The sequence below is a fragment of the Dioscorea cayenensis genome, chromosome 5 (assembly GCF_009730915.1).
Source record: "Dioscorea cayenensis subsp. rotundata cultivar TDr96_F1 chromosome 5, TDr96_F1_v2_PseudoChromosome.rev07_lg8_w22 25.fasta, whole genome shotgun sequence".
Taxonomy (NCBI): Eukaryota; Viridiplantae; Streptophyta; class Magnoliopsida; order Dioscoreales; family Dioscoreaceae; genus Dioscorea; species Dioscorea cayenensis.
Genome location: NC_052475.1, coordinates 23,337,191 through 23,350,261, shown reverse-complemented (window position 1 = coordinate 23,350,261; position 13,071 = coordinate 23,337,191). Strand labels below are relative to the sequence as shown.

The 13,071-nt window shown below is 40.7% G+C and overlaps 1 protein-coding gene across 1 annotated transcript; it reads left to right on the top strand.

The window, feature by feature from the left end:
• Positions 1 to 8,407: 8,407 nt before the first annotated feature.
• On the top strand, positions 8,408 to 10,312 carry LOC120260528 (GDSL esterase/lipase At4g01130-like). The gene is made up of 5 exons (XM_039268017.1): positions 8,408 to 8,670; positions 8,795 to 8,995; positions 9,086 to 9,240; positions 9,564 to 9,837; positions 9,935 to 10,312. Exons 1-5 carry the CDS (start codon positions 8,451 to 8,453, stop codon positions 10,198 to 10,200), a joined length of 1,116 nt encoding a protein of 371 aa, XP_039123951.1. The 5' UTR covers positions 8,408 to 8,450; the 3' UTR covers positions 10,201 to 10,312.
• The last annotated feature ends 2,759 nt before the right edge of the window (positions 10,313 to 13,071 follow it).

The following is a 13,071-nucleotide window of genomic DNA, read 5'->3' as shown; positions in this document are numbered from 1 at the left end:
TATGTATCCCTTGCTTTTTAAAAGGTGGATAAACCACTTCAAATTAAAAGAGACATGATTCTGACAGATACCACTGAACCCTCCTAGGAGAACAAACAACAACAATAACAGACCACAAGAAGTGGTAAAACAACAAGAACAAAACTACAAGGGGAACAACCCAAACATAACACAGCCAAGACAAAAACAACCAACAGCGGCACAACAAGCCGCCCACCAACCCCAGAAGACTCCCTGTAACTAGCCCATGCGCTGCTCCTGAGACCCCTCTGAAGGCAAAACACCTCCCGCCTCCTCAACACACAGGCCTAAAAAGTCAAGGCTCCGGCGAATAGTAGTGATGGAATCCTCCAACTTGACTCTAGAACCCTTCCCAGCTGAAGATAACCACGACAAAAGCAAATGAGCAATTTTAATGATGAGAGCATGAGCAGACAAGCAATGCGCATTAAAGATGCAATCATTCCTAGACAACTAAATATTCCAAACAATCGCTTTCACCACTAAGTCCCCCATGATACTACAAGCAGGTCGAACAAGCGATCTCCAATTATCCCAAACTGAGGTCATCGACAGCGGAAGATCCGGCAACTTAAGAAGATGGACAAAATAGCCCCACACCTGTTTAGCAAAAGAACATTGCAAGAACAGGTGGTCCACCGACTCTACCTCCGCATGACAGTGCACACAGGTAGCGGTAGGAAGACGATTGCAACCTCGCTTAACGAGGTTCTCTAGAGTGAGGATCTTATTATTCCAGGCCAACCAGTTGAAAATTGTGACTTTTTTTGGACACAGGTTACGCAAAAAGAAACTCGCTACCGGACATCGTAGTCCCCCATCAATAAGGAAGTTGTAAAAAGATTTGACCGAGAAAAAACCATTTCCTGACAAACTCCACCATTTTTTGTCCCCCAAGGCCCTCAAGGACCCCCCCAGCCAGCGCGGATTAATACAATATCTGGGTTCGCGTTGAATGGAGCCTCATCTAAAAGTGAGAGCAAATCACAAACTGTACCGTTGGGGGATAGAGACCTTCTGAACTCCTCAGGCCAGATATACCTTGGAGCTTGCCCATTAACCCAACGATCTTTCCAAAATAGAGTCTCTGTTCCTGAGTTCACCCCCTGCGTGATACCGCCTCTTAAAGCCGGTAAGCAGCTCATATCCCCTTTCCAGAAGTAGGAGATCCTACCCGAAATCTTAGGAAACAAGTTCCAATGATCCAACCCATAATTGAATTTAACGATATCCGCCCCACACCAAGATGGTTCCATCATGAATTTTCATCACCATTTGCCCAACAGTGCAGTGTTAAAATTCTGTAGGTCTAAGATGCCCCACCCCCCTTGGTCACGAGGACGACAGATGAGTTTCCAACCTACTAATCTACACTTTGGGTGGTCAATGTCCGGTCCCGACCATAAGAAATCCCTTCTAATTTGGTTGATCTTTTTGATAACCCAACAAGGCAATCTGAAAAGAGACATCTAATAAGTAGGGATAGTCGAGAGAACCGAGTTCAATAATGTAAGCCGACCCCCAAATGACAAAAATTGCACTTTCCAAGAGGATAACATCCTTCTGATTTTAAGGATGAGCCCCTCCCAGTCTTGCCTTCTAGGCCTTCTCCCTGAGATTGGGATGCCCAGATAAGTAACAGGAAGAATAGCCTTGGCACATGATAGCGTATCTACAACAGCCTGATTGGGGAGCACATCCTTGGAAGTAGAGTAAAGGCAAGTCTTGGAGAAGTTAGTTGGTAAACCCGACATCCCTTCAAAAACTAACAAAATAAGTTTCACCATCCTCAGATCTTCCAGTCCACCCGTGGTCAAAATCAGAAGGTCATCTGCATAATGAAGATTACACATACTACCAAAATCTCCTAACGGGACACCGATCAGCACCTTAGAGTTGAGAGCATGATAGAACATCGAACATAACGCATCCATAACAAGCACAAACAACAGTAGAGATAGTGGATCACCTTGCCTAATCCCCTTTGATATCGCACATATCCATGAGGGGATCCATTCACCAGAATAGAAGCCTTAGAAGAAAACAGAATGCTCTTGATCCACCCGATCCAGCGATCCCCGAAGCCCCTGGCTCTCATCAAATTCAACAGGAAATCCCAATCAACTAGATCAAAAGCCTTCGAGAAGTCCACTTTCAGAATGTGCCCTGGCAACCTCCTCTTGTGGATACTGAAAATCAGCTCTTCCGCAGTAGCGATGTTATCTAGGATGCAACGACCTTTAAGGAAGGCGGATTGCTCTTTACTAACTAAGGTGCTCATGACCTTACTCAGTCGGGAAGCCAGCAATTTAGAGATAATCTTCAAGGAAGAGTTAATCAAGCTGATGGGTCTATAATCTCCAGGGGTATCAGGCGACTCCACTTTAGGAATGAGAGCAATGTTTGCCCAGTTAATTTTCTCCAAGTTTGCACGTTGTAGATAAAAATCTTCACAAAGAAGGAAAAGATCCGAATTAATAATATCCCAGAACCGTATATTCTTGTAGTGTTAGCTGTGTTGTTCTGCTCTTTTTGCTTTTATAAAATTGTGGTTTATCAACTTTTATATAAAAAATATATATATAGTATATATATATATGTAAGAATCGAACAAATCAATTTAAACTATTTTATTTTATTTTATTTTTATTTTACAATAAACCCATAGTTGTTGAAAGGAGATTAATTGGTCTTCCTGTGGAACCAATTAATCTCCTTTCTCCAATTAAGGTACTTCCTCTTCACATGCATTAAGAACTTGTAAAACACTAATCAAACATAATTTGAAAATTGGTAGTCAATACACAAGTGGGATATTTACTCCGTATCTTTATTGCACAAGATACGATCATCAGAGTCATCTGTACCCATTTAGCAACTTATCTCTAATCATCAACCAGTTATGCAAAGCAAGTCAAAAGATAAAAAAATGCTTGGGCATGGAGTCGATTGACCATACTAACTTGGCCCGAAAAATCTTCTGATCATCCTACTTGAAGATGTTAGGCCACACAAAATATTTCTTTTTTATCATACTTCCATAAAATACAATCCGTTTTTGGCCCTGATCAATACAAAAATTAATAGCAATGTACACTGCATAAATTCTCATCTAATGACTAAGGAAAATTTCATCAACTATACTTACATAAATCACTTACTATATATATTAGATTTGTGCATAACAGAGTTCTTAATTCATATTTCAGAAAATTTTTTAACAGAGACTTGCCATTGCACCATGGATCAAACTAAAATAAAAATCTCTTTCCATTACCTAATTTATAACTGAAACAATTTTTGATCAGAGATCCCAAACTGAGTAGTTATCTTCAACTCTAACTACTGTCCAGAGTTTTAATTATATCTCAAAAACTAAGGTTTTTTAATCTATAATCGATAACCCATTAACCCACCTCTCGTATACCAAGTCCCAAATATGCCTAGTCAAATCAGGTTGCTTCTAAATGTGGATCAGTTTCACACTCAACCCACCACATTTCTTGCACTTACATACAACATCCCACTTAACCAGGCCCTCATCCACTTTATTGTAGACTTTGGCATTTACATCTTTTATGTGGTTTAAATTTTTTAGAAAAGGAATAATAATGATGATAAAAAGAATATGGTTGTCAAAATGCTATTGGCGGGTTTACTGAACTAGAAGCACAAGCCTCCAATATAAAGAGTTCAAGACTTAAGGTGGAAGGCATTATCATTAAAAGACAAGTAAAACATATATTGAGGCCACGATGTGTTAGGGGGTGATTTAAAAGACGGGAGGATACGTACAAATTGAGCGAGCGCTAATCACGTGCTTGGTCAAAGATCAAGGAAGAGGATTTGGAAAAAATGTTTTCATGAGGACCACAAACTTAATATGACAAATAGTCTAGGAGATGTTTGACACAATCTTATTTATTATTTGTATTTTAATATTTGAAATCAATCACGCTTGATTGATTGGTTGCATGGCCATTTATAATTATATATAATCTCACCATTAAGTTTAGGCTTTAAGGAAAGTGTTAATAGACAATAAATTGATTAGTCTCTAAGAATTGTGTAACAATATTACAAAATTAATACATTCAACTTTAGTCAAATGAAATTGTGGAATGCCTGCAAACATCATTATTTATGTATTTATTTTGAATAATTTTTTTTATATAAACTTCTAAGAAAGAATAAAAATATTCAATATCGAATTTTATGTTAGAGGTCTGAGGTCCTTCACTTGGGGCATCCTATGAGAGCACTAACTTTTGGGAACACTCTTTATCTTCTTCTTCAAATTGAGTACAAGCAATTACTAGCTTTGGAGATAATCATTCTTGTTTGCCTTAGTGGAGTATTTATTGAACAAGCAAAGCAAGTGATATTGGATTTTTTCCACTTAACTTGGATGCATGCATCTGATACAAACATCAAAGATATGTACAAGTGTCACGCCTAGAGATATTGGACAAGCAAAGCAAGAGATATTGGATTCTATCCACTTCACTTTTTGGAGTATTTTATGGTCTTTGTCCTTTTTAAGTGCATAAATCACTTCCCACTTCACTTTTTGGAGTATTTTATGGTCTTTGTCCTTTTAAGTGGATAAATCACTTCTATTAAAAACTAAAGAAAAAATAAAAATACAACCAAGCCCCTATCTCAAAGAAAAAAAGAGGGGCACCACAGCGAACCACAAGCAGTGGAACATAAGCATAAAGAAAATAAAAAGGAACCCCACAAAACACAAAACGAGGCAAAGAACAATGACCCCCACCCCCAAACCCCCCAAATACAATCAACTAGCCAGTGTGCGTTTCGGGCTCAACATCCTGAATCGACGCACTACCCTGCTCCTCCCCAGTGGATGTAAGAAACTCCAGACTACACCTGATGGTAGAAGAATGTTCCTCGATCTTGGCTCTCGATCTCTCAGGAACTATAGAAAACCAGGATAATAACATACGATCAACCTTCATAAAAAGCACATAAGCAGACACCAATTTAGCATTAAACATGCAGTCATTTCTAGCAATCCAAATATTCCACACAATCGACTTCACAACTAAGACCCCTAACTCTCTATAGTACGGTCTGATTGATAACCTCCAATCACCCCATAGCTGAAGCAGGCTATTAAGCAGCTCGGGAAGCTTGAACAATCTGCTAAAGTAACTCCACACTAGCTTCGCTATCGAGCATTGTAAGAAGAAATGATCTACCGTCTCAATTGCCGCGTGACACAACACACAGGTAGCAGTTGGAAGCCGATTACACCTTCTAGTTTCTAAGTTCGCCAAAGTGAGGATCCTATCCTTCCAAGCTAACCAATTAAAAATATTGGTTTTTTTTCGGGCAAGTACTCTTCCAAAAAAACTTCACAACTGGGCAACGCAACCCACAGTCATTCAGGAAGGTGTAAAAAGATTTAACAGTGAAACAACCATTCCCAGTCAGTCGCCATCTTTTTGTGTCCCCTAACACCCCCTCGTGCGAACTCCATCGTTCCTTGAAAGAAATGACATCCACCTCAATACTGAATGGAGGCTGGTACAACAACGATATCAGATCTCGCACAGTACCAATAGTTCCATTAGCTCTACGAAACTCCTCCTGCCAAATATACATAGGTGCTCTGCCATTTAGCCAATTATCTTTCCAAAATAAAGTCTCCCTCCTTGCTCTAATGCCATGAACAATACAGCTCCTAAAAGCCGGAAGACAACTCACAACTCCTTTCTAGAAGAAAGACATCTGACCCGATTGCCTAGGGAACATATTCCAGCGGGCCATGCCGCAGTTGAATTGGATAACATCAGCACCACACTATCCTGGGTCCGTCAAAAATTTCCACCACCACTTTCCCACAAGCGCATGATTGAAGTTATTGAGATCCAATATACCCCAACCACCTTGGTCACGTCCACGATAGATGTTTTGCCAACTAATAAGTCTGCATCTCGGGTGACCAAAGTCCGCCCCAGACCAAAGAAAGTCACGTCTAATCCGGTCAATCGCCTTAATGACCCAACCAGGTAGCCTAAACATGGACATCGAATACGTAGGTATCGCAGTAAGAACCGTATTGACCAACGTTAGGCGACCACCAAGGGAAACATGCCTCACTTTCCACGACGCCAGCCTTTTCCTAACCTTAGCAATGAGACCCTCCCAATCTTGTTTCCTTGGCTTTCTCCCAGAGATCGGGATACCAAGATACGTGACTGGAAGCAATCCCCTGACACAGCTTAGGGTTTCCGCCGCATCTATCTCAGGGAGCTTCCCCAAAGTCGAAGAAAAAAAGGCACGTTTTAGAGAAATTGATAGCTAAACCAGTCATCCCCTCAAACATATAAAGAATTAATTTCACAATCCTCAGATCATTCAGACCTCCCGTTGTCAAAACAAGCAGGTCATCAGCATAATGTAAATTACATATGCTGCCAAACTCCCCTAGGGGAACCCCCACTAGGATCCTAGACCTCAGGGCATGACCAAACATAGAACTCAAAACATACGTTACCAATACGAACAACAATGGTGATAACGGATCTCCTTGACAGAGCCCACTTTTGTAGCGAACATAACCGTTAGGAGAGCCATTTACCAAAATTGACGCTTTCGAAGATACCAGAATGCATTTGATCCAACCAATCCAGCGTTCCCCAAAGCCCCTAGCTCTCAGCAAATCCAGGAGAAAACCCCAGTCAACACGATCGAACATATGGTCTTTGTCCTGTTGCATCGGTTTTCTTTTTTAATAAATTCATACTTTATTTATATTTATTAAAAAAAATCTAAAATATCTTATGGGATTTTTATTGTACATGATTTGAAATTTGTTAACCGTTCGCAGATGATCCTGAGATCTTGACGCTCATTTCGAATCGGACTCATCCCTCTGTCCTTGCTAGGGATTTGAGATCCTGGAGCCTGACTGCAAACGCTTCCTTCACGGTTAAATCCTTCTACGACCGACTCAATGATGGCGGGCTTCGTTGTTTGAGTGCAAAATTTTTTTGGAAAGGGCCTTGCCCCAGGAAAATCAATATCTTCAACTGGATGGCGTGGAAGAAAAAAATCCTTACACTGGTAAATCTGGCCAAGCGTAGATGTAATAGGCTTCCGACTGATACGTGTGTGCTCATCGCAGCTAGCGTCGAATCGGAGGACCATTTATTCCTTCAATGTCGGTTCGCTCATCGAGGGTGTGGGCGGTTAAGTGAGGTTTGTCATCTTCCCGCCTCCCTTGCTCGATGTCAATTCTTTGGGAGGGTCGGAGAACCGTGACCGTGTCCTCGCTATGCAGTGTTTGGGGTCTGGGTAGTCAAAGCTTTTGTGTGGTCCATTTGGCTCATGAAATGATTTTTATTTTTTTCTGATTTATGTGTGAATCCGCTTGGAGTCTTTCTGAAGACTGACCAACTCATTCTATCTTGGTATTCTGCAGCTCAGGACAGTTTGAGATTGACGTTTGACGATTCCATCTCCTCCATCTGGCGCATTTTAGAGTTTGCTGGACCTCAGTCTGAGGTGGCTGAGGCTGCTTTGACGACGGAGGAGGTTATGGATGCTATCGTGGAGTAGTGCTTTCCCTCTTGGTGGTCAAGAGGAGACCCGTTGTTCCTCTCATTTTGTTGTGTTATTTTGTGGCTCCACACCTAGTGGACTTCTTTTGTATCAGTTCTCCTTTTATTTATGAATGTGGTATATCCACCTTTTCAAAAAGAAAAAAAATAAAAAAATAAAAAAATAATTTGTTAGACATAATAATTCCTAAAAAAATCGAGATTTATGGAAACAAGTTTATAGTCAAATCCTCATATCTATCAAATAAATATACATAAATCAAATGATCAATTATTACCAAAGGGCTTGTAGCCTAGCGGTACCCCAGGTCCCTTCGTTGGAGGAGACGCGAGTTCGAATCCCCTTGACCGTGCTCCCCAGTTTTTAAGAGGGTGAGGATGTTGTGGCAATTCCCAGATATCTCATACCTTAATCCATAGTTTATCCACTTTTTAAAAAAACTAAAAAAAATCATCCATCACATCACAGGGAACAACATCAAAATAGCAAGAATTACTCATATTTTTAAACAAATAATTATCTGTTTAATAGAAAATAATCATAGCACAATTATAAAAAGTTATTCCGTCATTGAAGCACCGAGAAAATATAGCAGTGAGAAAAGCTGACAAGTAGGTCAACGCCGCAAGACTTTGATGGTTTTTTCAGGATGTGCGTTCATACCATTTTCATACTGTTCTACTACTGAAGTATCCAATGTCCAAAACTTGCCTTCAAAACAAGGCTTTGTCACTAGCGCCTCTTTTTCGATACACAAACACCCCACTCACTATATATATATATACCCATCTCCTCTGAACCTTATCTGTACATCACCTCTACTTGTATTAGTACTCAACATGAGGTACCTCCTCATTGCATTACTCATCTTGGCGACTTCGGCAGCCTTCACCGAGGCCCGGTGTGACTTCCCAGCCATTTTCAACTTCGGTGCCTCTAGCTCAGACACCGGAGGCTCCACTGCCGCCTTCCCGCCGCAAATATCGCCTTATGGTATGACTTACTTCGGCAAGCCTGTTGGCCGGGCTTCTGATGGCAGGCTTCCCATTGATTTCATAGGTATATATATATATATATATAACATGCTTTCACATTTCAAATGTTTACAAGTATTACAAGTGTTTGGTTTGGATATCTAATGAATTAGTGTATTTGCTTTGCATGTTATTAACTAATTATATAGCTCAAGGTCTTGGGTTGCCGTTCTTGAGCCCTTATCTGAAGTCTATTGGCTCAAACTTTGCTCATGGTGCCAACTTCGCTTCTTCTGGTTCTACTATTCTAATGCCAAACACTTCCTCTGGGATCAGTCCTTTTTATTTAACCATTCAACTTAATCAGATGAAGGAGTTCAAGAACAGAGTCCTTGAACTCAGTCCTCAAGGTCTAATACTTACTTCTACTAATGGTTAATTTCATCTTGATTATTATAATTAGCACATGCACGAATGAATTCATGATGTCCAATTTACAGGTAATTACCTTCCACCTAAAGACATCTTTAATAAAGCCCTCTACATTTTCGATATTGGCCAGAATGACTTCACTCGAATGTTGGCAACCGTTGGCATTCAAGGCGTCAGACAATACCTCCCTCAAATGGCATTTCAAATCTCAGCTGGAATAAAGGTTATATAAAGTTATATTAGCTCTGATATATACCATATCATATGAAACTCCTTAATTTGATGGGACGTCCCTAGATTTCAAAATCTAGTGACGTCCATAAGTAATCCTATCGGATAAGAATCGATAAATTTCTTATCATTATAAATGTAGAAACCGCGTTTCATAGATATTGCATGTCGATCATAAACAGAGAAAAACGTACAGGTGTTTAAGAACAATCAACCATCAAATAACGATCAAACGGCTTAGATTTAAAACATCCCTAGATTTCAAATCTAGGTACTTACCTAGATGATGTTTTTCCTATATATATATATATACAGGAGATATACAATGAGCTTGGAGGGCGAACATTCATGGTGTTCAATATGGCTCCAATAGGATGCTACCCTGCATTCCTCACTGATTTGCCTCACAACAACTCAGACTTGGACTTGTATGGCTGCATGATTTCCTACAATAATGAAGCACAGAACTACAACAAAATGCTTAAAGAAAAACTCTCTGAAACAAGAAATCTACTCCCTGATGCTACTATTGTTTATGTTGACACTCATTCCATCAAGCTTGATCTCTTTCAACACCCTAAAGACCATGGTCATGATCAGTCACCTCTTTCTTCTTCTGCTTTGAATATTCTTCTCAAAAATTTTTTTATTCAGTTATATGCTCACTTTCTGAGCTTCAATTTCAGGTCTTGTTTATGGGACTAAAGCTTGTTGTGGATATGGTGGAGAGTATAACTTCAATGTACATGTGATTTGTGGGAATACCAAGGTGATTGATGGCAAAAAAATTACTGCTAGTCCTTGTAAAGATCCAGAGAATTATGTGAGTTGGGATGGTGTTCATACTACTGATGCTGCCAACAAGCTTATTGCATTGGGTGTGTTAAATGGATCCTTTTCTGAACCTGTCTTTCCTTTTATCAAGTTCTGTGACTTGAAGCCAGTTGGTTAGTAGGGAAACAGGGTGAGAAAAGTGCCACAAGTTATTGTTTGAATAATAATGATTGGTGATTATGTAATGGTGTTTCTATTTGTGTTATCGAAGTAGAAAATGTTAAGCTATATATTTCTGTCTGTGCCTTGTTTAGCAATAGTTATTAATAATAATAAAAAAAAAAAAATCCTATTTTACATTATTTGCTTTAATTATAGATAAATATTACTTGTCTTTAAATTTTTAAAAGAACCGTAGACAAGCTAAGTAATAAACCTTCCATATCTTATTAGAGAGGGCAATGAGATACCGTACTCTCTTGTTGTAAAAATAGTTATATTCTTCTATTTAAAAAAAACATAAATAAACTACGTTCATTGAAACCTAAATGAAAAAAATATAAATGACTTTAACTACGTTCATTGACTTTAACGCTATTTTCGACATGGGGGACAAATCATCGGGTAATCCCAATTTGGAGGATATTCGCTGTGCTAATTCTTTGTTGCACGATTTGGGGCTGCAGGAGCCTCCCTCAGTGGGGAGACGGTTTACTTGGTCTAATGGTCAAGCTAAGCCGATCTAGGTCAAATTGGATAGGTTTCTAGTTAATAACGATTGGTTAGCTTGCTTCCCGCGCGTGATTCAGAACTGTCTCCCCAGACTCGGGTCTGATCATGTCCCGATTAGGTTGGAGGTGGGAGCCCATGCTTCCAATCCAAGGCCATTTCGTTTTGAATTGGCTTGGAATACAGTAGAGGGTTTTCAGGATCTTATTCATCTTTGGTGGAATGAGATCACTCCGGTGGGTTGTGGCTGCTCATTTTTAGCAAAAAGGTTGCTGGAGTTAGGGGAAATTAGGCATTGGGCTAAGTTTAGCTTCGGTTCGATTAAACTAAAAAAAGCTAGCTTTTGTTGCATGAGATCGAGGGTTGGGACATAGTGAAGGAGTCTAGGCGGCTTACCCCTGGAGGAGGAGGGTATGGTGAATCTGGCGTTGGAGAATATGAATGATATTTGCAAGCAAAAAGAGATCTACTGGAAGCAAAGATCTAGGCTGCAATGGCTAAAGGAAGGTAATGAGAATACAAAATTTTTTCATGCAGTTGCAATTGGCCGCAAGAACCGTAACTTCATACCGCGAATGTGGAAGGATGGTATCTCGATCGAGGCTCCCCGTGAAATTGGTAGAGTTTTTGCGGATCATTTTAAATCGCATTTTGGTTGTAGGCAATCTATTAGGGCTCGTGATTGATCTACGGAAAACTATTTGGCATAAGAGGTCGGTGAATCTGGGGAGTTGGAAAGGCCTTTCACGTTGGAGGAAATCAAAAGAGTCATGTCTCGACCGAGAGTGATAAGGCCCCGGCCCCGGATGGTTTCCCATTCATTTTTCAAACATAACTGGGACACGCTTAGCTCGATCTCTTTCGGCTTTTGTAACGACTTCTACTCGTAATGCTAATCTTGAAAAGATCAATTGGGCCAAAGATTGCCTTTAATCCCTAAGGTTAAGGCACCGATTCCCTCAGAGACTACAGTGCCAATCGATCCGATTAATTCATCACCGAAAATCTTGTCAAAGCTGCTGGCCCTCTAGGCTTTCGGAAGGTGCTTCTTGAGTCGGTGGAACCGTAGCAGTCGGCTTTTCTTGCATGGACGTCGCATCCTTGATAATATTGCTATCACGGATGAATCGATCTTTTAGTTTGCATAAACGCAGGATTCCGGGTTACATACTGAAAGTTGATTTTTCTAAAGCCTTTGATATGGTGGACTGGAATTTCCTTTTTGAGCTGTTGGAAGCCAGGGGTTTCGGGGCTCGGTGGATTGGTTGGATTAAAAGCATTTTATTTTCGTCTAAGGCCTCGATCTTGGTTAATGGTGCTCCAAACAGGTATGTTCGTTATCAAAGGAGGCTTAGGCAGGGAGATCCTTTATCTCCCATGCTATTTGTGCTGGTGATGGATACCCTTTGCTCTATGCTTTCTCCCACGCCCTTAGCTCTATAGGTCCGGGTTGGAGTACCCCTTGGGGACTTGGGTTCGAGATGCAATCTTCACTATGCTGATGATCTTCTGGTACTGACCGCAGGTGGCCTTGAGGATTTGCGTTTGGTTAAGCTTTTGTTGTATGTCTTTGAGGGGATGACATGGTTAGCTACGAATTTCTCAAAAACTTGCTTATATGCAACGTCTCGGGACGTTCTTCCTGATACGGCGGCGGTGGAAACTTTATGTTGCGCTAGGGGAGTTCTTCCGGTGACATACTTGGGCATCCCGATTTCGGGGAGTAGGCCACAGATGCAAGATTGGGAAGATCTTATTTCTAAAGTCAGAAAAAGGCTTGGTTCGTGGAAAGTGAAACACTTGTCGCTAGGGGGACGGCTTACCTTGGTTAATTCGGTTCTCTCTGCTATCCCGACGTATTGGTTGTCCTTGTTTAGGATCCCCTCGCTGGGTCATAAAAAGGATTGATAGGATTCAGTAGGGATTTTTTTGTGGATCGGGTCCAGACATCGACCATCGCAAATGCAGATTGCTGCGTGGAAAAATTATTTGTCGCCTTTGCAGCAAGGGGATGGGGCATTTTTAGACTTACATCGCTCAATCAAGCTTTGCTTGGTAAATGGTGGTGGAAATTCATGACGGATTCATCTTGGGGTGGTGCGAAAGTGATTTAATTCAACTATGGTATGCAATATTGGAACATGTATCCTAGGCAGTCAGGTCGAGTGTCCTTCTTTTGGAAAGGGGTGATGAGCTGCCTCCCGCATTTCTAGAGGTTGTGTTTTGCATGGAGTTAACTCGGACTGAGACCCCTGCTTTTGGAAAGATCGTGGGTTAATGGCAAGGCACCTATGTACATCTCGCCCTGGGATGAATTCAG